Source organism: Glycine max, chromosome 20 (genome assembly GCF_000004515.6).
Source record: "Glycine max cultivar Williams 82 chromosome 20, Glycine_max_v4.0, whole genome shotgun sequence".
NCBI lineage: Eukaryota > Viridiplantae > Streptophyta > Magnoliopsida > Fabales > Fabaceae > Glycine > Glycine max.
Genome location: NC_038256.2, coordinates 20048851 through 20075032, shown reverse-complemented (window position 1 = coordinate 20075032; position 26182 = coordinate 20048851). Strand labels below are relative to the sequence as shown.

Below are 26182 nucleotides of genomic sequence, written 5' to 3'. Positions count from 1 at the left end.
AAATGTGCAAACAAATAATTTTATAATGTTAAATTGTAACTTTTTCTATCAAAACATACACAACTGATTTGCCCTTTATACCGATTAACAGCCAAATGTTTTTTCCTTTATGGTTTAAATCTAAAATTGCTTACTAACTATCCAAATTTTTCACTATTAAACTGATTTTAGCGCCAAGTCTAAAGCAATTTTTTATTTATTAAATGTAAGTAGGGATATTTATGACGAATCTGACTTCTTTGAAATAAGTATATCACCTTAGAATGTAAAATAAGTATTTTTGTTGTTAATAAAAAAACTTACAAATGATATTATATGTGTATATACAAAATAAATAATTAAAATCTGAAGTTCAAAGTTCTGTGGAGGACAAAACTTGGTTGGTTGAAAAAACTCCATTAAAGAGGGTTAACTATAAATTCTCCAGTAAAAATTATTTATCAATAAAGCTTGTAAATACTACAAGTATATGACCTATACGGCTAGTAGATTTGTGTAAGGACACTATGTATTAATGTCATTTTATCGATAAATATTAATTATTAATTATTAATTTTTTATTAGTAGGGGATTGAAACACAATTTTTTTCTTTTTGTTCTTCCTTAACCATACAATTCACCTTTGGAGGGTTTTCATGACTTAAATATTTACATAATTATAACCATAACTAATTATTAACTAGATTATAAAGTATGTATTATAACTATAACCATAATTAATTTTATATAACTAGCTAGTTATAATTTGGCATAACATGATATAACTGGATATTATTTTCAAATTATGAATATATAAAAGGTTATGAATAAACTAATTATATAACCAATCATATCTAAAATCAATTACATAACGGATTATAAATGAATAAAAAAAATTTAAAATAATTATTTCTATAAAACTTGTTATAATTTTATAACTATAAGTAATTTTTAAATAAAAATAAGTTATTTAAAATAACCATAACTATAAAATTAAAATTGGTTATAGTTTTATAATTACTTTTGTACAACTAGTTATATAAAACTAATTATAGATATAGTTATAGTTATTTTGTTAAAACTAATTTTTTTAGCCGTTATACCCACTTTACATCTCATCTCATCAGGTATCAATTTTAGGGTGATAAAAAAATAATAATATGTTAAACATAAGTTGATTTTTCTACTTTTAATTAATTAAAATTACTTCCTTTATCCTTATTCACTTTACATAAATCCAATCCTTTATAAGAAAAACTAGGACTTGGCTTAAAATTTTGACAAACATCTATTTAAACTTAAAATTTATCTAATTTAGACACAAATTAGAGATTATAATGGATTTTAAACACCAATGGTAAGGTACGTAAGGGAATATACAAGAAACCCACTAATTCTAATTAAAGCATGTTTAGATCAGCTTTACGAATTAGGATTGCCATCTTCTTCACGGGCTGAATAACCCCACTTCCACTTGTCACTACATGTTAAAAATGTCCTCTCGCATAGCATTGCTTTTTTCTTGATTCCCCTTGTACTTGAAAAATTGAAATCGCAGTTTTGGACATAACAACTTGGCCCACTTTAATTTCGTATTTTCTTTTGTCACTGTGATCAACTTTGTCCGTGAATCCAAGCTAAAGGAAAGGAGCTCACTCACTCTGGCACAGCGTGGGCCCCGCCTATATATCCTGAACGATTTTTCGGTCCTTCAAGTCAATGATTCATCGCCCAAAAAATGAATAATTTAATTCCAATTGTTAGCAGTGAGATTTAGATTGATTGATTGCCACAACTCTTGTCCGTGATCATCAAGATTCACGAGAAAGAGAAAACCTAGGGTTTGATCATGATATAAAGGCCCCCTCATTGTTTCTTCACTCAAACATATATTCCACTTTCGCTAGTTTAGCTACCTACCCATGGGAAAGATTGCCCTAGCCAATGTCCTCTTGGTCCTTCTCTTGAACTTGAGCACTTTGCTCAATGTTCTTGCTTGTCCCTATTGCCCTTACCCATCTCCCAAGCCTCCTCCAAAAAAGCCTCCCATTGTGAAACCACCAGTTCACAAACAACCAAAACCATGTCCACCACCCAAGTCATCTCCAAAACCACCCCATGTACACCCACCCTATGTCCCAAAACCTCCTCACTACCCTAAACCACCAGTTCATCCACATCCACCCCATGTCCCAAAACCTCACCCTAAGCCTCCACTGCATCCACATCCACCTTATGTCCCAAAACCACCAGTTGTTAAACCACCCTATGTCCCGAAGCCACCAGTTGTGAACCCTCCCTATGTCCCAAAACCACCAGTTGTGCCAGTTACACCACCATATGTTCCAAAACCACCAATTGTGAACCCTCCTTATGTCCCAAAACCACCTGTTGTCCCAGTTAGACCACCATATATCCCAAAACCACCAGTTGTGCCAGTTACACCACCTTATGTGCCAAAACCACCCATTGTTTATCCACCTGTAGTACCAACACCACCAATTGTGACACCACCTATTGTGTATCCACCTGTAGTCCCTGTGCCACCATTACCACCCATTGTGACTCCACCAAACCCTCCAAGTGAAACACCATGTCCACCACCACCACCACCACCAGTGGTGCCATATCCACCACCAGCACAACCAACATGCCCCATTGACAGCCTAAAACTGGGGGCATGTGTGGATGTGCTCGGTGGCCTCATACACATTGGCATAGGCAGCAGTGCCAAGCAGACATGTTGTCCAGTGCTTGCAGGGCTTGTGGACTTGGATGCTGCAGTGTGTCTCTGCACAACCATTAGGGCTAAGATTCTCAACATCAACATCATCATCCCTATTGCTCTTCAGCTTCTCATTGACTGTGGCAAGACCCCACCTGATGGATTCAAGTGTGCAGATAGTTAGTTAATATATATTTAATCACTAAGGTCCCCAAGGACCAAGGTTGTGTTTTTCAACCCTCCCTTTCTTTTTTTTTTTCTTTTTTTTATTAACTAAATTTTCACATCAACTTTATATATGTCTTGTTTTTTTCGTCATGTCATTATTCATCATGTTCCATTTTTTCTTCCTTGTTCAAAGTATACTTATATATATAAAATGAACCTTCAACTTACTTTTGCTTACCCTTACCTTCAAGAAAATAAAATATCGTAAATAAGGGGGAATAGTAGGACTTTTGAAAAATATTGTTAGAAAATGGACTTTGAAAACAAATTAACCACCCTATATTGGGGGCGTATGTATTAGAAAGAAAATATTTTCAATAAATAAAGTCATATGCTTTCAAGAAAATAAAAGTACTACGACTATGATCAACATTTTCTAAGTGTGTCAGTATATAAACACCATGCCAGCTCCAGATTTTGAACGTTGCTTAAAGAAACATTTAACGATTTTTTGTGTTTTTATATGATATTTATTTAGTTAGAACTGGATTCTTCTTTGAAAATATGCTTCTTTTCTTGGGGGCAAGAAAATTAGGGTTTTATTCTTTTTTCTTAATTTTCCTTGAAAGATTAAAATCTATGTGTTATGTATGAAATAATAGTATTCTCTAACAGCAGTTTCTTTTGCCTAATGTTCGCAGGAATTGCATAACTCATGCATGAATAAAAACAAGTTGAGAAGATCGATGTAGTGAAGGAATTCTCTTTCGTTTCTCTTTCATCAAGTTGTTGCTGTATACCAAAGGCCAAGGACAACATAATTGTACTAAGAGGGACAATGTTGGTTTACTTGTTCAGACTGGATAATTTTCTGACATGCCTTGTATACAAAGTCATGCAATATTGCCATGGCATTTATTTAATTATTTTCTCTGTTTTTTTTGTCTATTTCATGTGGTTCTGTGTGCATGTCAGCCTGTGTAAGCTCACCCGTGAGTACGCTGGGAAATGTACAAGTTAGTGAAGTTTTAGATTTTTCTTAGAAATGGATAATTTGTTACGCGTTTTCTCTTTTATTATACATTGCCTTTGTAAAAAAATTCCTTGTGGAGGAGATTGGAAATTGGAATCCCCACAACCTCACGCTCTTTAATTTTTCTTAAAAGAAAATTGCATTATAAGGTACTATAAATAAAGAGTTCTGTACGTTAATCATATACCCTAATCTGGGATGTACGTGAAGAGAAGAGAGTTAGACATATACCTTGTTTTGGTCTGTATGTAAGAAGAAGAAAAAAAAGTAAACCTGTAATAAATAAGTCATAGTAGTATAATAAAAAGTAAAAAAATATATAGAAAAAAGTAGAATAGATAGGTGATAGTAGAGAAAGTTAAAGTTTATAATAATTATTTAGACTATTTTTCATAAAGTTTGTTGAAAATTTAACTAAAAGCTGAAAAATTAGCTCATAGTTAAAGACTAACATGAAGTTAAAAAGTTATTTTATTGAATCACAAGTGTTTGGTAAAATTATCTTTTAAGTAACGGAAAAATGTAAAATTACATAAATAGACATTGTTAGACAATGGATCCATCACTAAACGACCTAGATATCTTTTAGAGTGCGTTTGGATAGGAAATTTTAACTGAGGAAAATAATTTATCAGATAATTTAAATCTTTGTAATCTAAAATTCATTATTTGGATGTTTTTTTGTGAAGAATTTAAATTTTTGGAATTTTAAAACATAATTTTAAACAACTAAAAATGTGAAATTTTAATTTCCTTCTAAACGATGAGAAATTGAAATTCTCTTGAGAGAAGAATCTTCCAAAATGTTCGTGTATTTCCTTTATAACCTTCATCCTCATTTCCACCTTAAAGTTTCCGAAATCTCGTTCTCGAACTTACGGCTCTTCCCTCACGTCGATGATCCTTTTCTTCAAGAAACACCACCTGAGCTCATGGAGCATTGATCGGATGTGGGCGTAAGGGGACACATAGAACTGCACCTACCAGTTAGGGGAGCAGTCGTCGCTACCCATCACGCAGCGCAGCTGCTCGTCGGCGTAGAGAGCCTAGGCCATACCTTGTGTCGTTGACTGAATCTTGTGGTCGGATGTGATGATGTACGCTGCTGTGTCCCGATTCCCCTGTGACTTCCCATGCCGCATCAATATTCTTCTTTTTGGAAGTACACCAACCATCTCTTCTCTTCTTTTTGCATTCATTTTCTTTCACCCTCACAATTTTAATTTTTTTATCCAAACATAAAATTTTGAAAATAAAAGAATTTTAATTGAAGTATTTGAAATTCTTAGAATTTAAAATTTCTCAGAATTTAAAGTTTTCTCATCCAAACACACTCTTAAGGTTTTGATGAAAATCAAGATATAAAATGTGTTAACTACTCTGTAGCATGTATGATGACTGAAAGCAACACCAAGTGAGACTTATCCATAAGTTGATATCTCATCTACCAGAAGCAGGAAGTACTCAGTCAGTCCATACAAACATTTATTGAAATATGAATTTTATTTGAATTATCAAATTATGATAGTTTATATGATTCTATTTAAAAGGAATAAATCTACGAATCAATCTTATATATCCTTTTATGAGTCTAACGGTCATTGAGTTATGAATGATAAATATGGAAGGTTCTTATCCTATCAGACAGAAACACGCAATATCTATTTGTTCCAAGTTACCAGATCAAGTTGCATAATAGTCATATTATTCAATCCCAAAGATATTCTCCACATTACAAGTCCATCTCTTCCTTTAAATATGACACTAAGGATTGAAGAACAACAATGAACACGAACAGAAAAACAAGAGTCATGACACAAGAAGCAAGAGAAAAGAAAAGCATTTGTTAATATATACACTAAGCTTAAGAAAATCCATCCTTTTTTATATACAAAGTACTTGTGAGACATTAGAACTTCATTGTAAATTTACTCACTGAGTGTTGTAAAGAATCTTTGATTCTGTATCAAACTTTTGTATGTGAAAGTCAGGAGTGGATTAGTAACAAAACAATACTTGAGTATTCCTAAATTCAAGGGGAATCTAAGGGTTGTGTCAGTAGTGGCTTGAGAATACTTGTAAGCTAGAAGTGGCTTGAAAGAATACTTGTTGTAATCAAATTTGATTAGTAGAATCCTTTACTTGTTAGTAAAGGAGAATTGGACGTAACTTAAGTTGAGTGAACCAGTATAAAAATAAGTGTTTCTACTACTCTCCTTTAGCTTGTCAAAATATTTTTAAAGCGTATTATTAACACATCTTTGCACACAAGGTTTTCACTGAAAAATAAGTTTTATGCATCATTGGATGACGATCCACTTTTAGTCACTAGACGAGGGTTTTATAAACTTGTTTATTATAAACATCTTCCATTTCAAAAAGATTTTATATTTTGAATAACACATTATTCAACCTCCCTTTTAGTGTGATTTATTGTATTTTGGTTTGCATTAGAGCCTGGTTTCTCAAGTTGAGTATTCTTACAAATACAGATGAAATATCCTACAGTCAAATAGATATGGAAGAAGGATACTCTACAAACAAGCTACCACTATTCAAAGGCATAAAATATGACTACTGGAAGGAACATATGATAGCTCATTTCAAGTCCATTCATATAGACCTCTGGGACGTCGTAGAACATGGAAACTACGTACCACTAGACGATCAGCTGAATGAAGTTTCCAGAACCTCTTGGATAGATGCTCAAAGACAAAGATTTATGTTGAACTCTAAAGCTCGAAACACTCTGTTGTGCACCCTCTCTAAGGAAGAATATACAAAGGTCCACAACTATAAAAGTGCAAACCAAATGTGGGAGACATTAGCTTTGATGGATGAAGGATCATCACAGGTAAAACACAACAAGCTCAGCTTGTTATCACATAAGTATGAACTCTTCACTATGGAAGATGGTAAAGATATACAAGCCATGTTTGGATGTTTCCAAACTATTTTAAATGAATTATGTTGTCTTAACAAAAAATTTGATAACTATGATAATATGGACAAAATTCTAAGAAGTTTATGTAAAAAGTGGAGACCTTAGGTAACAACCTTGAGAACTATGAAGAACTTGAACTCCGTGTCCATTGAAGATCTAATTGGAACCTTAAAGGTTCATGAGCAGGAACTTCAACAAGATGAAGGATTCAAAAGGGGGAGATCGTTGGCTCTACCTGCACAAAAAACATCCTCTACTTGCAAGGAATCTTCATCCAGATCTACATCCAAAAGCACATCCAAAGCTGTCAACTTTGATACACCTTATGATGATGAGTCCAATGATGAAGGCTCAGACGAAGATGATCAGTTATCCTTTATCTCAAGGAAGATAAGGATCATATGGAAGAAAATGAGGAATCAAATTGGAAAGGATCCAAGAAACCACATAGAGAAAGAAAAGATAAGGAGAAAAGCTTCATCATATTCTATGAGTGCAAGAAACCAAGGCATTTCAAGTCAAAATGTTCATATCTTGATAAATTAGCTTTTTGAAGAAGTACTTCATACCAAAGGACAAAAAAGTATTGATGAGCACGTGGGAAGAACTAGACGACAAATCATCCAATGAAGAAACAAAAGAGTAAGAAGAAGCCAACTTCTGTCTGATGGTAAACATTGCATCAGAAGGATCAGATTCAGAATCAAATGAAGAGGTAAATATAAAAAACCTTGAAACTCTTCAATTAGCATATCATGAACTTCTCTCCAAATCATCGATTTTGTCCAAAGCTTATCAAATTTGAGAAAGGATTTCAAAAGTCTTTCAAAAGATTATAAACAACTTCAATGGAAACATGAAGAAAAGATAGATAATTCTTCAAAAATTTCTTCTCAATCATGTGATGACTTTGAAAGCTTAAAGTTAAAGACAATAAAGCTTCACCTTGAGAATGAGGAAATTTGCAAAGAAAGATCTAGTCTATTACAAGACCTTCAGAAGTTGAAAAATCAACTAGAAGGCTTACAAAATGAGTATATCACACTCAACAAACTTCATGATTACCTAAATGAAGAAATGTGTAATCTATTGAAGGAATGTTCACAAGTCCATAAGAATTATGAAAACTTGGAGGCAAGTAAACATAACTTATGGGTTGAATGTGAAGGATATAAGAAAAGCCTAAAATTCTCAAATGATAAACTTGAATAGTATGAGGCTCTCCAAAAGCAACCTCTAGCAGTTGTTACACTTCATCAAGAGATTGAAATTTTGAAAGAGACTTTATCCAAATTTGTTGGAAGCATTGAGAAACTTAACAAAATGTTAAGATACAAAAAATGCCCTATTGACAAATCTGGAAATGGATATAAAGGAAAGAAATATGATCATGATGAAAGAAGCCATTCGTGTAAGATTTAATGACACAAAGCCTGATACAGAAATGTCAAGGCTTGATGAATCTTGCAGACATAAGACTAGACGAAGGCATTGGACCACTGATAGAACAATCTACAGGAACAAACATGTCCAATTAGGTAACAGGATAACCTCAAGAAGAAAAAAAACCAACTAAACAAATTCTAATAAAGAACCATCCAGAGAGTCAAACCATTGGAGATCCCTCAACCAAAGTCCAGACAAGAGGATCTCTCGAACAACAAGGTTACACAACTCTCATTTCAAAAGTGGAACCCAAACATATTATAAGCCATGCAAGAGGAACTTCAACAACTCCTAAAAATGACGTTTGGAAGCTTGTAGTACTACCACAAGGAAAGAAAACAATCAGTGCTAAATGGGTGTTTAGAAACAAGCTAGATGAGGCAGGTAAGATTGTGAGAAATAAGGCAAGACTAGTTTCCAAGGGTTATTCACAATTGGAAGGTATATATTATACAGAAACCTTGGCCCCTATTGCTCGTCTAGAGGCAATACACATTTTACTCTCATTTGTAGCTCATACAAAAATGAGACTATATCAAATGGACGTAAAAAGTGCATTCCTTAATGGACTGATACAAGAGGAAGTCTATGTAGAACAACCCCCGGGGTTTGAGAGTAACATATTTGCACACCATGTTTTTAAACTCTGTAAAACATTGTATGGACTTAAGCAAGCTCCTAAAGCTTGATATGAATGTCTTAGTTCATTTCTTTTAAACAATGACTTTGAAAGAGGAAAAGTGGATACAAATTTGTTCTGCAAGAACTATGACTCCCAATTTATATTAGTTCAAATTTATGTTGACGACATTATATGTGGTGTTATTTTTGAACCTCTTTGTGAGGATTTTTCTAGGCTAATGCAAAATGAATTCAAATGAGTATGATGCGAAAGCTGAACTTCTTCTTAGGACTACAGATAAAACAAACCAACATTGACATCTATATGCATCAAACCAAGTATGTCAAGGGACTTCTCAAGAAGCTCAAGATGGAAGACGCAAAAGAAATGAAGACTCTTATGCATCCAACAACATGTCTTGGATTGGACAAGGAATCCAACAAAGTGGACACTCACAATACAAAGCAATGATTGGGTCCTTACTATATCTAATTTCATCCAGTCTTGATATATTATTCAATGTTGGACTATGTGGCAGATTCTAACAAGACCTAAGGTAGTTCACTTAACTGTTGTCAAAAGAATATTTAGATATTTAATTGGAACTCCTAATCTTGGTCTTTACTTTAAGCATAGCAAGGAATTCAAGTTGATTAGTTATTGTGCTGCTAACTATACTGGTGAGAAAATTGAAGAATAAGCACTAGTGGAAGTTGCCACTCTTTGGTGGAAACCTAGTCACTTGGATTAGCAAGAAGCAAGGATCAATAGCACTACCTATTGTAGAAGCTAAATATATATCAGTAGCAAGTTGTTGTACTCAACTGATATGGATAAAGAATCAACTAGAAGACTATTGTTAGGTCTGGACGAACATTCATCTCCTCCACCTTGGATTTTGATGGATAACAACAAATATAAACTATTATTGTTCTAATGAGTTTTTGACAACTAGACCGGATCAATATGTTAAAGGACTTAACAATATTCAATATCATCCACACTGCAAGAGAGAATGCTCTATTTTATCTAGTATCCAACACGCTAAAACCAGATAGCATCCACCATTATGAGAACCAGTGTTATACATTATCTTTTCATTAACTCTCGTGTCCAGCCAGTAAGAAACCCAAAAAGACTATGATAGATAAAAAAGGGAAGTACACATGTTCTACCTTATACAATTTCAATTTGCCTTTCTATATTTTGAATTGCTAATGTTTGAATTTAAAAACAGGACAATATAGAATAATATACAAGGTATTCATGGAATATTCCCTTAAAGGTCATTTTTGCTACAAACAAGGATCATATGGCGTTGTCTATAGTATGGTTCATTCCTCTCAAATTAGAGAATGACAAGTAGGCTTATCTTTTAGTATTAGACAATGGCATTTTCAAGGAATCAATGTTGATCCTGTAATGAATCCTTCACTAAAATCTATAAAAGGAAGTCTCCATCTAGAATGCAAATGACTAAAAATCTTACAAGAAAGCAAGAAAATATTTAAAGTAAAACTCTAATGAAATCACCAGACGACTAATATAAAATTTTCATTTGTTTACTCTTTACTAGGCAAAGTAATTTTGTATTTGAGCTTAATTGTTTATTCACTCATTGAGTGTTACAGAATACTTGTATTCATCTAAACTTTTGTTTGTGAAAGACAAGAGTCGCTTAGTGTTAAACAATACTTGGGTTTCTTAAATTTAAGGGCCTAAGAAAGTACCAAAAGTGGTATTATGAGTACTTGTAAAACCAGGAGTGGTAGGTTAGAATACTTGTTTTGTAATCAAGTTTTGATTAGTGGAATCCTTTACTAGTGACTAAAGGAGAACTGGATGTAGCTAAGGTTGAGTGAAATAGTATAAATCAAAGTGATATCAGTTTATTAATCATTCTTATAGCACTCTCTATCACATTTTTAACAACAAGTATTTATTTGAATGACTTGACACATATATATCTTCAATGGATGACTTGACACATATATATTTCACTATCTATATCTGCTTTAATATTGCAAAAGTTTATATGTTTGATATACACACTATTCAACCCCCTTAGTTTTAGTGTGTTTATTGTTATTTCAGTTGGTATCAAAGCTTGGCCTTAAGAGTTGAGTATCTGACAATACTAAGGAAAAGATCCAATATATCAAAGAGATGGAAGAAGGATTCTCCACCAATAAGCCACCTCTTTTTAGAGGCGTAAAATATGATTAATAGAAGAAGCATATGATAGCCCCTTTGAATTGATTCATACAGATCTATGGGATGTGGTGGAAAATGGGGATTATATTCCATATGATGATGAACTGAATGAAATTCCTAGAGGTCAATGGATGGAGGAACAAAGACTCAGATTTATGCTAAACTCCAAGGCTTAGAATGTGATGTTGTGTGATCTTTCAAAAGAAGAATACACCAAGGTACACAACTTTAGAAGTGCCAAACAAATGTGAGACACTCTGGATGTAACATATGAAGGAACGTCACAAGTAAAGAGGAACAAACTCAATCTCCTCACTCATAAGTATGAACTCTTCTCTATGAAAGAAAATGAAGACATACAATGTATGCTCGGATGCTTTCAAACCATTCTTAATGAACTAAGATCCATAGATAGAACTTATGATAAGTATGATCATATTGACAAAATTTTGATAAGCTTGTCTAGGAAGTGGAGAGTGCAGGTAACAATCCTGAGAGCATTAAAGAATCTAGGTTCTATGTCCCTTGAGGAACTTGTCAGTATCCTCAAGGTTCATCAACAAGAACTTTAGCAAGACAAATGACCCAAAAGAGAAAAGTCTCTAGCTCTCAATAGTCAGAAGAACAAAAGGCATCATCGTCTAGAGAACAAGTCTTGAAAAGTTTATCCAAAGCTCTTAAAGTCAATTATTCATCTAATGATGAATCTGGAAAAGACTCGGATGAAGATGAGCTAACCTTTATTTCTCAAAATATCCGTAAGATGTGGAGAAACAAAGGAGGCTCCAATTAGAAAAATTCCTTATGAAGAATGCCCAAAGAAAAGAAAGATAAAGATAAAAGTTCCATGATTTGCTATGAGTGCAAAAAGCCTAGACATTTCTAGTCTGAATGCCTAGAAATAGAAAAGAGTTAAGATAAGAAGAAATTATTCAAGAATAGAGGGAAAAAAGGTCTTATGAGTACTTGGGAGGACCTGGATGACTCCTCGTCTGATGAAGATGATGAAGAAGCCAACATATGCTTGATGGAAAATATAACTTTTGAGATGTCTAAATCTTATCAGGAAGATGAGGTAAATTTCCACGACCCTGAATCTCTTAGTAAAACTTATCATGAGAGATTTTATCTAACTCATCAATTCTCTCAAAAGCTTACAAAAACCTATGAAAAAGATTTCAAGAATCTATCTAAAGATGATTTAAAACTTGAGAAAACCCTTCAAGATGGTTTCATTGGATGAGTCCATTCAAACATGTGAAGCTTGTATAACTCTTAAAAAAAAGAATCCAAGTCGTGTCTTAAGATTGAGATAGGTTCCAGGGAAAGAGTTACTGTGGGAAAGGCTCTTGTTGACCTGGGAGCCAGTATTAACTTAATGCCACTCTCAATGTGCAGAAGGTTGGGAGAGTTGGAGATCATGCCCACTAGGATGACTTTACAACTTGTTGACTGCTCCATTACCAGATCATATGGAGTAATTGAAGATGTGCTGGTCAGAGTAAAACATTTTAACTTCCCGACATACTTTGGGGTACTGGATATCTGTGAAGATAATGACATTCCTGTAATATTGGGAAGGCCATTCATGTTAACTGCAAGCTGCATAGTGGATATAGGGAGAAAGAAGCTAGAGTTGGGCTTTGAAGATTAGAAAATTGATTTTGATTTATTTGTTGAAGACAAGCCTGCTCCAGAACAAAATTTTTGCTTACAGGTAATGGAAGTGGGTAAGGAGGTTCTGGAAGTAAGAACCAAAACGTGATTTCGCCCATTGAGGTAAAAGCGTCAAGCTAATGATGTTAAAGAAGCGCTTCCTGGGAGGCAACCCAATTTTAATCTCTTATTTTTTTATGCATTGCATCATGTGGAACTTGCTTCATAATCATTACATTGGGGTATATCAGCTTGTTTTTGAATGATAGATATAAGGGTTTCAATTTCTTAAGGAAGGGACTGAAAAATAACTTAGAGAATTTTTTCTGAAAACAGTCCTTTCTCTAAGCGCAAGCCTCGCGCTAAGTACATCTTTGGTCATGTGCTAAGCCGAGAGTTTCTAGCGCTTAGTGCTCAACCCTTGCATCTCAGGCTGATTTGGTCTGCTAAGCTGGCCAAGGGTGAGCTAAGCCCATTTCAATTCGATTTGAATTAGGCTAAGCGATAGCCTGCTCGCTAAGCGCATTGCACTCATTGGCTCAGCGTGACACGTCATGGCTAAGCTCATTTCCTTGCGGCCAGAATTGGGTTTCATTGAGCTAAGCGAAACTCATGCCAGCTAAGCTCAATTCCTTGCGGCCATAGTAGCGCTAAGCAACCCTCAACCACTAAGCTCCTATCCCTCTGTAATCAAGATGCATTATTTTAGCTAAGCCGGCTGAGAGCCAAGCTTAGCGAGAGTTACAGGTATTTTTGTTCTGTAGAACTCGCTAAGCGTCCATATCTTCGCGCTAAGGCAAGCCCTTTCTCTGGAAATAATAATAATAATAATAATAATAATAATAATAATAATAATAATAATAATAATAATAATAAAATATTAATTTTGAATTTCAAATGTTGGCTAAGCGTGCCGGTTCCGCTAAGCGACACCCTTTGAGAAACCAAACGTCTCTCTAGCTCGCTTAGCGAGGCAATCCGCTAAGCGAGAGGGTCAAAATTTGCTTAAGTGAGTGTAACGTTAGTTACACTCACATTTGCCCAAATTTATTGAACATTGTCAGCATTCTCTCTCACACCCAACTTCGTGCATTCTTGCTTTTTCTGCATCTTCACGCATCTTCTACTATTGTCAAAGATTCAAATAAGTTTTCCATTCCCTTTTTTCTCTTTTATTCAGTTAAACCTTAGGTTAGAAAACCTTAGATTTAGCTTTTGATTTTTAGGGTTTGAATGTTTTTAGAAGTAGTTAAAGATTAGGACTTTATATATGTTTGTACTGTATAAGTCCTTTTGGTTGGTTTGCATGTTTGATATGCCTTTTAGAGACTAAAAAAAGTGCAAGAAAACGAACTGCATTTTCTGCATTTTTTTCCTGGAAAACGCGATGAACTCGCTAAGCAAGTATGCTGCGCTAAGTGAGTTCATCAGTATTCAATGAATATATGCATTTTCGGAAGAACTCGCTAAGCGTGCCTACCATGCTAAGCTAGTTCATCTTTTGAGGATGAACACTCATCCTCTTGCTGAGATGCCTGTGGCTAAGCGAGGCTGAATCGCTAAGCCCAGGTAACTTAGTCAAATTTTTTGTTGGAAGCCATGCGCTAAGCCAAGCCTACCTGAGCTAAGCGCATTTCATTGCAGCAAATCCCATACTTAGTGTAGTTTTTGAAGTGTATGGTGCCGCTAAGCGCGAACTTTGAGGAGCTTAGCGCAAATCCTTGTGGCAACAGTTAGGTTTAGTGGGTAGTTTCCAGCTAAGCCAATTATGCAGAAACTGAAATTCTGCAACATCCGCTAAGCGGCCCCACATGTCGCTAAGCGGTAGTGTGTATTTTGTGAAGGCTAGCTAAGTGGACCATGTCTTGCTAAGCCGCCAGTGCCTTTTTCAGTTTTTGAATTTGAATAACTTGTGCTTTGATTAACTGTTTGGTTCCTTTAATTGTAGATGGCTTCTAGGAAACACAAGAGTAGTGATTCTAGGCCACAAGCTTAGTATGATAGCAGAAGATTCCAATCATTGGAAGCCTGGAACCGATATACCGACAACATTTTGCTGGAACCGATATACCGACAACATTTTGGACCAGAGGATCCTTTTGGAAAGGAATGTTAAGATTTATCATACTGAGTTCGACGAGTTTAAAGCAGAGTTGGAGAGGCGAAACTTTCACAAACGCCTCGCCAACCTTCAGGAAGGGAGCATAGATGTGGCGGTGGTTAAAGAATTTTATGCAAATTTGTATAGTCCAGATGACCAAGCTCCCAAGTGTGCTAGAGTAAGAGGCCATTTAATCAAGATAGATGCAAATAGCCCGAATGAGGCTCTTCATACTCTAGTGTTACTAGAGGAGGGGGAATCTTTACCCACTTACTCTAGATTTTGTAGATTAAGGTCTGATCCCAGAGACATGGAGGCTAGCCTATGAATTCCGGGCAAGGGTTTTATTCTGAATGCTGAGGGCCATCCATGGAAGCTCCTCAGAAAGGATCTTACTACCTTGGCCCAAACATGGAGTGTCTTCTCTTACTCTAACCTAGCTGTTGGATTGAGTGGCCTCAGAATAATTAAGAAGGGGGGGTTGAATTAATTATTCCTAAACCTTTACTAATTAAAAATTTACTCTTCTAAGGCATTTACTAAATTGTTAAGAGAATGAGGAGTAGAAGAAAAACTTAACAGAAATTAAAAGCGGAAATTAAATGCACAACAGAAAGTAAAAGAGTAGGGAAGAAGGAAACAAACACACAAGAGTTTTTATACTGGTTCGACAACAACCCGTGCCTACATCCAGTCCCCAAGCGACCTGCGGTCCTTGAGATGTCTTTCAACCTTGTAAAAATCCTTTTACAAGCAATGATCCACAAGGGATGTACCCTCCCTTGTTCTCGTTGAACCTAGTGGATGTACCCTCCACTAGAACTGATCCACAAGAGATGTACCCTCTCTTGTTCTCAGTCAAACCCAAGTAGATGTACCCTCTACTTGTACCACAAAGGATGTACCCTCTAATGTGTTAAGACAAAGATCTCAGGCTGTTAAACCTTTGATACTTTGTGAATGGGGATACAAAAGAATTCTGAGGCGGTTAGTCCTTTGAACACTTTTGTATTAGGGAAAGGGAAGAATCAAAAGAATTCTCAGATTGTGTCATTTTGAATTCCTTGACAAGGGAGAAGGGAGACACAAAAGAATTCAGGCGGTTAGTCTTTTGTTCTTTTGGAAAGGGAGAAGATAGACACAAAAAGAATTCAGGCGGTTAGTCCTTGGCGAATTCTTTTTGGCAAAGGGAGAAGAGAATGAAAAGATGAATAGCACAAGTTTTCAAGGTTTGGAAAACCAGAAAACTTCATAAAGCTTTTGGTACAAAGAAGAAGAAGAAGTTCAAAGAGATTTAGGGCTTGTAAAAGATTGATTGAATAAGTGTTCAAGATTGAATAAATTAATTAAAATGCAAAACAAAGCCTTGCTTTTATAGACTCTTCATGTCTGGTCAAGACAACCATTTAGAAGAGTTATAACGTTTAGAAAAACTTAAAACCAATTTTGAAAAAGTCAAAAACCTTTTGAAGAGTTACATCTTTTGATTTATTCAGAAACAAACACGGGTAATCGATTACCAAATCAGTGTAATCGATTACACAAAGCTTTTATGTGAAAGGATGTGACTCTTCACATTTGAATTTGAATTTGAATTTCAATGTTCAAAGACACTGGTAATCGATTACCAAAACATTGTAATCGATTACAACTTTTTGAAATCAATTGGAACGTTGTAAATTCAATTTGAAAACTTTTTCAAAACAATTTTGCTACTGGTAATCAATTACAACAATCTGGTAATTGATTACCAGAGAGTAAAAACTCTTTGGTAAACATGTTTTGAGAAAAATCACGTGCTATTCAATTTTTGAGAAAAACTTTTCATACTTATCTTGATTGAGCCTTCTCTGATTCTTGAATCTTGAGTCTTGAACCTTGATCTTGATTCTTGAGATCTTGAACCTTGAATCTTGATTCTTGAATTCTTCTTGATTTACTTGAGTTGTTCTTTGATTGATCTTTGATTTACTTGAGTTGTTCTTTGATTGATCTTTGATTCACTTGAGTTGTTCTTTGATTGATCTTTGAGTCACTTGAGTTGTTCTTTGAGCTTTTTGTCATCACCTTTGTCATCATCTTTTGTTATCATCATTGTTATCATCAAAACACCTTTGAATCACCTTTGATTCACCATGAAGCTTTGCTTCTACACTAGCTCCTACCTCCCACACCTCAGATTTGAACATAGACAGAGCTAGGCTGGTCTATGGCTTAATCACAAGGATGGACATGAACATTGGCGGTTTGATCTCTGGACAGATAACCATGATGGCTCAGTCCAACTCTTCTCGCCTAGGCTTCCCAGCTTTAATCACAACCTTGTGTAGGTCGAGGGGAGTTGGATCTGATGCTCTTACTTCTTACGAGAGTTTGAGGCCGATCATTAACTTGGCCTATATTACAAGGAACTGTTGGAATGTGAATGACCAATCAATTAATTTTCTAGGGGCAAGGAAGACCAAGCTTAGAGCAGCTGATGTTCCCTCTTCCTCTGCACCAATAGTTTGCATCCCTTCATCTTCTACTCCAGCTCCACCTCCAGGATCAGTCGACCCATCTGCCCAGAGCTCCCAGACTTTAGATGCTAGGTTGCAGAGCTTGTTTAAAGGACAAATTCTCATTATGCGTAGCTTGCAAGAATTGGCCCAGCAAAGGCCAATCATGAGTGTAGAGCAATTCATTAAGAAGGTGGCCTGGCCCAGAGCTCAACCTTTGTTTGTTAGGGATAATGGAAGCTTTACAGCCCAAGCACCTCAGCGACAGGAGCCAGAGCCAGAAAACAACCAATCCTCTGCAGCCACCATCCCTGGAGTTGTTGATTTTTCGGAAGGAAGATTAGAGACAAGATTCGATGAGGTTGCTTATCCTGGGCCAGTGCCAGTTCTAACTTATCCACCATCTCCAGTGGTGGATCCATCTTCTCCAGCACCAGAAGCAGCTCTCCCACTTGCCCTGTTATTATTATAATTATATTGTTTTTAGTACCTTTTAATGATTATGCTTGCATAGTATAGCAATTATATGGTTTTTAGTACATATGAATTAGTATGTTTTGCATTACACTTTTTGTTGTGAGAAATTTTGAAAATCCTGAAGCATATGGAACAGTTTGACTTGATTTTGATGATAATGCAGTGAAACACTTTTATCTTTTTGTGAAAATTGGTGTATGAATTGATTTTGGTTTGAATGCATGTTTATCATGGATTTTATGTTTCTTTTCATGAGTTTGAGCAAGTATGTATGTTAGACAAAGAAAGAACAAGTATGTAAGTTTGTAATTAGAATTGTTAGTCAATAGACAGATTGATTTAGAAAGAAAAGCTTGAACCATAACCGGTGAGAGTGTGACCTTAAACTGTGAGTGAATGACTAGCTTTGAGTAATGGTCTTTGCATCAATCTCTGAAATCTAGAATGAAATGTATGAATGAGGACATGATGAAGTCCATAATTGTATATACAAGCCAATTGACCAAAAAGCCTACCTTGAATTATAATTGTATCCTTTGCACCCTCTGTGAGCTGAATTACATTTTCAAAATTGAACCCTGAACTTAAATAATTATCTCCAGATACCTTGTTTAGATTCTAGGAGAGCATATGGCTCAAGGCAAATTGACCCCAAATTTGGGGGAGTGGAGTTGATTGGGATGTAAAGTAAAAGGTAAAGCATCAGCACACACAATAAATAAGTTGTGTTAAAAAAAAGCAATCAAAGAAAATGTGTGGCATTGTAATAAGGTCAAAAGCAAAATTAAAGTGAAACGCTAATGAGTAAGTTAATTGTATTGAAAAGAATATTTGGATAAGTCTAGGATTTGTGCTCTCTTAGAATCTAAGCCTTTGAATCCTAGAAAAACCAATGATTTTTTGTAGCCAAACCTCACTACAAGACTATAAAAGTCCTTATGATTCTATTTATGCATTTATGACTTGATGACATGAGATGAAGTTCAAAGATTGGATCTCTTGCTAGTTGTTATTAATGAATAGCTTAAACACCTATGCTTGAGTGAAACAGAAGTTGTGAAACTGTGGTTTAAGCTACTTTCCTTGATATCTTTTTGATTCCTAACTTTATCTAATTGTATAGGTTACATTTTATTCTTCTCTTTGAATAACTACATGCTTTGTCAAAGACAAGTGATGAGGGCATTTTTCTTCATTCTTCTATCATGCAATCAATAACTTTTGTTGCATACACCTTTGTACAGAGTCACTGCATGTTATTGTCACTTGGGGACCAATGAATTGTTCTATATTTGCTTGAGGACAAGCAAAACTGCAAATTTATGGGAGTTGTTAGTCGATGAATACGACTAACTTTTATGTTTAAAACCTGTGTAAATTGCATCAAACTCCTCCAATTTATGGTTGTTTTGTAGTATTGTAATTACTTTTTGTTAAAGATAGGTAATAAATACTTAGTATTTCCATTTTGTGTGTTTAATAATCAATTCCTCTCAATTTCAGGTTAATTAGGCAAGTTGTAAAGCGCTGATTTTCATTCTCTCGCTAAGCCAATCTGTTGGCTTAGCGAGGCATCCACTGAGCGCACTACTCCTTCGGCTGAGCGCGAGGAAGAATCTGGAAGAAGGATGAGCTGTGCATGTTCGCTGAGCGAAGGGTCATCCAGCGAAGTGCACCGCTTCAGTCCATCCGCTGAGCGAGATAAGCATGCGCGAAGCCGAAATCCACTAATGAGCGCTAAGCGGTCCAGAGTTGCGCTAAGCGCGTAAGCACGAACAAAGCTACCTATTTAAGCCTGAAATCAGATTTTGGAGGGGAGTTTGGCCTTTTCTTGAAGCTTCTGCATGTCTAGGGTTTTCTAGAGAGAGAATGGTCCAAGTTCCAGAGAGTTTTGAGATTTTGTTGTGTGAAGACTAGCGGAGAATCGAGCTTGAAGAGGAAGTCGTCCTGAGAGCATAATATGAGTCTGTGAGTGATTGTGAGGTTCTAGAGGTGGAGGAGACATCCCCACCACTTGTATATCTTCAATCCTTCATCTTTCTCTTCTCTTTGTTGTAAAGGAAGCTTTCTAGTTATGGAGAGCTAATCCTCTGTTGGTTCTTCCTTGTAGGTACTTGATGTAAATACCTGTATATCTATTTAATGATGTTTTGTGTGTTCACTGTGCTATCAAAACTTCATTCTACCATGCTTTTGCCTTGATCACGTAGATGCATGTGTTTTTAGGATCATTCAACAGTGGAAACTGGTTTGATTCTTAGAACTTGATAGGACGGGGCTAGTTTATCGTATTATCACGAGGGATCGGGGTACGATAATCTAGTTGTTGTATGTTTGTCTTAATGCGGTTCTAGTCGAGTTTAGTCCAATAAGAGGAATCTGCGGACGATGCCTGATCAGGATTAGGCTAGACTATCATGAGGAATTGGGCTTTAGCATTTCAGGAGACTCCATAGAACACATGAGCATTGTTAAGTAGAGAATATCCTTTTTACATCAAGCATCTATTAGGAAGACCAACGTGTTGTCTACTTGTCTTTACGCATCATTACTCACGTGATTTTCCTTTTAATAGTTAGTTTACATACCTGTGAATAATCCACATATCTCTTTTCATACTAAACACCTATTCACTGAAGTAGCTTTACCAAGTAACACAAGTTCCCCGAGAGTTCGATACTCGGTTCTTACCATTTTATACTACTTGCGCGATCCGGTGCACTTGCCACGACCGAACAGCTGCTACAAAGGATAAGCATTGCTTCAAGATTAATACAAGATTGCTTCAATAAACAAAGCCTTGCTTCAAGATTACTTTAAGATCAAGCCTTGCCTCAAAACAAAGTGTTTCCAAGACATGCAAGGCTTTGGTAATTGATTACCAAGCAATGTAATCAATTACCAGTAGACAAGTTTGAAAAATAGTTGTCAAAAAGGGTTTTGAATTTGAATTTTGAACCTATAATCGATTACCAGATGTTTGTAATCAATTACCAGCAATGGAACTCTGGAAATTCAAATTCAAAAGTCATGACCCTTCAAAATATAACTGTGTAATCGATTACCAGAAACTTGTAATCGATTACCAGTGAAAAAAATTCAGAAAAAGCTTTTGGAAAAGATACATCTCTTTAAACCATTTTGAAAAGGCACAAAGGGCCTATATATATGTGTGTCTGATTTCAAAAAGCAAGAGAGAGATATTCCAAGAGAACTTCATTGCCAAATGCTCTCTCAACAACTCTTGGGCAAACACTTGCAAATTTATTGAAGAGTAATTTTTCTTCTTATTCAAAGAGATTGATTAAGGGACTGAGGGTCTCTTAAGTTATAAGGATTCCTAAACACAAGGGAAGGGTTGTCCTTGTGTGATTCAGACTTTGTAAAAGGATTTTTTACAAAGAGAGTGGAAAATCTCAAGTGGGTTGCTTGAGGACCGGATGTAGGCATGAGAAGTGGCCGAACTAGTATAAATCGAGTTTGCATTTCTCTCTTCCCTTATCTAATTTATTTTATTGCAATCAATTTTGTCTTGCATGTTTAAAGAACATTATTAAATTGATTGTTGTTTCTTCTTCTGCATTCTAAGCCTATCATTTAGAAGAGGGCTAAATGTTTGTTAGTAAGACTTAATTCACCCTTTCTCTTAAGTTATTGAGGCCACTTGTCCAACACTATCTGTCAAGGAAAATCACTGGTTATGGCATAAAAAACTTGGTCATGCTAGTTAGAGGTTAATCTCCAAACTACAGAGAAAAAAAAACCTTGTAAGAGCTCTACCAAGTGTTAGAGATAGGGGGAGCAACATGATGACCAAGTTTTGGAGCTTGAAGAAGTTTTGTCTTTTTACATGCCCAACTCTTTGAGTGACATTTGTATTGATTGTTACATCTTAGTTTCTATCTTTTCATATGTACGTCATGCATCATCATGTAAAAATAGGAAGATTGTTTCTAAAGTTAGAAACTTCTTCAGTGCATAAAACTTTTTATTTTAATCGATTACAAGGCTAGTCATAATCGATTACACAAGTGTTTGTAGCTTGCAAAAAGATTCTAGTCTTGGTTTAATCGATTACTAGTTAACTGTAATCGATTACATAGTTTAGGTGAGACCATGCCTGGTTTTTCATGAGTCTCTATTTTAATCAATTGCCAGATGATCGTAATCAATTATTCCGTTCTTAAAGGTGTTCCCAGAAGTTTTTCTAAAAGTTATAACTCTTCTAAATGGTCCTCTTGACCAAACATGAAGAGTCTATACTTTTGGGCAGAAGCGGTTAACACCACATGTTATATTATGAACAGAACCTTAATCATACCCATTCTTAAGAAAACCCCATATGAACTTTTTAATAATAGAAAACCAAATATTGCTCATTTACATATTTTTGGATGTAAATGTTTTGTTCTAAACAATGGTAAAGAAAGCCTAGGAAAGTTTGATGCCAAGGCAGATGAAGGTATCTTCCTTGGGTATTCCTTACATAGTAAAGCATTTAGAATAAACAACAAAAGAACCATGACAATTGAGGAATCAATACATGTTACTTTTGATGAAACTAATATCACCTCCTCGAGAAAGGAGTTTGTTGATGATATTGCAGATACTTTGGAAGATACTCAAAATGAAGAAAGAAATCTGAAAAGAAAGAGAGATGATGAAGACAAGAATGATCAAGATGACACAACACAAGAAAACGATGATCTTCCCAAAGAGTGGAAAACTTCAAGAAATCATCCTCTTGACAACATCATCAGTGATATCTCAAAAGGGGTAACAACTAGACACTCTCTTAAAGATTTATGCAATAATATGACATTTGTTTCATTAATAGAACCAAAAAGCTTTAAAGAAGCTATTATAGATGACCATTGGATAGTAGCTATGCAAGAAGAATTAAATCAATTTGAAAGAAATGATGTATGTGAATTAGTAGAAAAACCTTCAGATTATCCAATCATAGGAACTAAGTGGGTATTTAGAAATAAATTGGATGAAAATGGTATAGTAATTAGAAATAAAGCTAGACTTGTAGCAAAAGAATATAACCAAGAAGAAGGTATAGACTATGAAGAAACTTTTGCACCTGTAGCTAGATTAGAAGCCATTAGGATGTTATTAGCATATGCATCCGTTATGAATTTTAAATTATATCAAATGGATATCAAGAGTGTTTTCTTAAATGGTCTAATTCAGGAGGAGGTATATGTGGAACAACCTCCTGGGTTTGAAGACTCACAAAAACTAGACCATGTCTATAGATTAAAGAAGGCACTTTATGGCTTAAAACAAGCACCTAGGGCTTGGTATGAAAGATTAAGTAAATTCCTATTAGAAAAAAATTTTAATAGAGGGAAGGTAGATACCACCTTATTCATAAAAAATAAGGATAATGATATCTTGTTAGTACAAATTTATGTTGATGATATAATTTTTGGATCTACTAATGAATCTTTATGCAAGGAGTTTTCTATTGATATGCAAAGTGAGTTTGAAATGTCCATGATGGGTGAGTTAAATTACTTTCTTGGACTACAAATCAAACAAACAAATGATGGGATCTTTGTCAATCATGCAAAGTATTTCAAAGAACTCATTAAGAGATTTGGAATGGAAAAACTCAAAACACTTGGTTACTCCTATGAATACAAGTTGTTATCTTGACAAAGATGAATCCGGTCAACCTGTTGATCCAAAGCAATACAGAGGTATGATTGGATCTCTACTTTACTTATCTGTAAGTAGGCCAGATATTATGTTTAGTGTATGCATGTGTGCAAGATTTCAATCAGATCCAAAGTTTTCACATTTAATGGCAGTAAAAAGAATCATAAGATATCTATTAGGAATAGTTAGTTTAGGATTATGGTACCCTAAGAATTCTTGATGCAACCTAGTAGGATACTCAGATTCAGATTTTGATGGATCAAAAACAGATAGGAAAAGTACTAGTGGTACATGTCAATTCATAGGGTTTGCACTTGTTTCTTGGAATAGCAAGAAACAAAATAGTGTAGCATTATCCACAGCAGAAGCAGAATACATTTCTGCTGGTAGTTGTTGTGCACAGATTTTGTGGATGAAGCAACAACTATCTGACTATGGAATAGTATTAGATCACATTCCCATAAAATGTGACAACACAAGTGCCATAAACATATCTAAAAATCCAGTTCTTCACTCTAGAACCAAGCATATAGAAATTAGACATCATTTTATTAGAGATCATGTTTTAAAAGGTGATGTTGTTTTAGAGTTTATTGATACTAAAAATCAACTTGCAGACATCTTTACAAAACCACTAAGTAAAGATACCTTCTATAACATTAGAAGAGAGTTAGGTCTAATAGATGTTAGTGACTTATCAAAATAAATCTCTATTATTATTATGGTATTTGAACAATTTACTATTCCCTTATTTGCATGGTATGGTTGAACAAGTATGTTATATGACTATGTGAGTTTTCTATATATTTGATCTAGTCATATTTCTTGCTTCATGATTAGTTTATATTTTTTTTTCATGATTGGTTTATATTCTTCAATGTATGCCTTGTGAATGATTAATAGTATATGTTTGTCTTATACTTGTTATGCACTTTGGCTTTTTGTTGATGCCAAAGGGGGAGAGAAATAAGGATTAAATCAAGAACTCACATGAGTAATCAACTTAATTTTATTTTAAGTGAAGCATAAATTAAAAAAAAAGGGGGAGAATATGGAGAATTAAGTGAGAAATCAACTAGGAAAAAGAATGTGTATGTGTTTCTTGATTTCAGGGTTGTCATCATCAAAAATGGGGAGATTGTAGAAGCAAAGCTTCATGGTGAATCAAGAATGATTCAAAGATGTTTTGATGATAAAAATGATGATAACAAAAGATGATGACAAAGGTGATGACAAAAAGCTCAAAGGTCAATCAAAGAATGAGTTCAAAATGTTCAAGATGGAATCAAGAACAAAATAAGACTCAAGAGGAAAAGATGAAGAACACTTCAAGATTCAAGAGGAAAGTTGAATTCAAGAATCAAGATTCAAGTATCAAGCTTCAAGAATCAAGATCAAGATTCAAGATTCAATATTCAAGATTCAAGAATCAAGAGAAGACTTAATCAAGATAACTATGAAAAGGATTTTTCAAAAACTGAGTAGCACATGGATTTTTCTCAAAACATGTTTACTAAAAAGTTTTTACTCTCTGGTAATCGATTACCAGATTGTTGTAATCGATTACCAGTAGCAAAATTGTTTTGAAAAAGTTTTCAAATTGAATTTACTATGTTCCAATTAATTTCAAAAAGCTGTAATCGATTACAATGTTTTGGTAATCGATTACCAGTGCCTTTGAACGTTGAAATTCAAATTCAAATGTGAAGAGTCACATCCTTTCACATAATAGCTTTGTGTAATTGATTACACATATTTGGTAATCGATTACCAGTGATTGTTTCTGAATAAATCAAAAGATGTAACTCTTCAAATGGTTTTTGACTTTTTCAAATTGGTTTTAAGTTTTTCTAAAAGTTATAACTCTTCTAAATGGTCCTCTTGACCAAACATGAAGAGTCTATAAAAGCAAGGCTTTGTTTTGCATTTTCAATCTATCTTTTCCAATTCATTCTTTACACAAGCAATTTTTCCACATTGATTTCTGAGTCTCTTCGAACTTCTTCTTCTTCTTCCTTTTGCCAAAAGCTTTCCAAAGTTTTCAGGTTTTTCCAAACCTTGAAAACTTGTGCTATTCATTCTTTTCATTCTCTTCTCCCTTTGCCAAAAAGAATTCGCCAAGGACTAACCACCTGAATTCTTTTTGTTTCTCTCGTCTCCCTTTTCCAAAAGAACGAAGGACTAACCGCCTGAATTCTTTTGTGTCTCCCTTCTCCCTTGTCAAAGAATTCAAAATGACACAGTCTGAGAATTCTTTTGATTCTTCCCTTTCCCTAATACAAAAGTGTTCAAAGGACTAACCGCCTCAGAATTCTTTTGTATCCCCATTCACAAAGTATCAAAGGTTTAACAGCCTGAGATCTTTGTCTTAACACATTGGAGGGTACATCCTTTGTGGTACAAGTAGAGGGTACATCTACTTGGGTTTGACTGAGAACAAGAGAGGGTACATCTCTTGTGGATCAGTTCTAGTTGAGGGTACATCCACTAGGTTCAACGAGAACTAGGGAGGGTACATCCCTTGTGGATCTTTGCTTGTAAAAGGATTTTTACAAGGTTGAAAGCAATCTCAAGGACCGCAGGTCGCTTGGGGACTGGATGTAGGCACAGGTTGTTGCCGAACCAGTATAAATACTCTTGTGTGTTTGT

At 35.0% G+C, this 26182-nt stretch overlaps 1 protein-coding gene across 1 annotated transcript; it reads left to right on the top strand.

The window, feature by feature from the left end:
* The first annotated feature begins 1761 nt into the window (after window positions 1–1761).
* LOC100792715 (36.4 kDa proline-rich protein) lies at window positions 1762–3948 on the top strand. Its single transcript, XM_006605526.4, has 2 exons — window positions 1762–2927; window positions 3574–3948. Exon 1 carries the CDS (start codon window positions 1902–1904, stop codon window positions 2886–2888), a length of 987 nt encoding a protein of 328 aa, XP_006605589.1. The 5' UTR covers window positions 1762–1901; the 3' UTR covers window positions 2889–2927; window positions 3574–3948.
* Window positions 3949–26182: the final 22234 nt, after the last annotated feature.

What these genes read in the sequence shown, in the direction of transcription:
- LOC100792715 (XM_006605526.4), top strand. Translation starts at nt 1,902, where the DNA reads ATGGGAAAGATTGCCCTAGCCAATGTCCTCTTGGTCCTTCTCTTGAAC.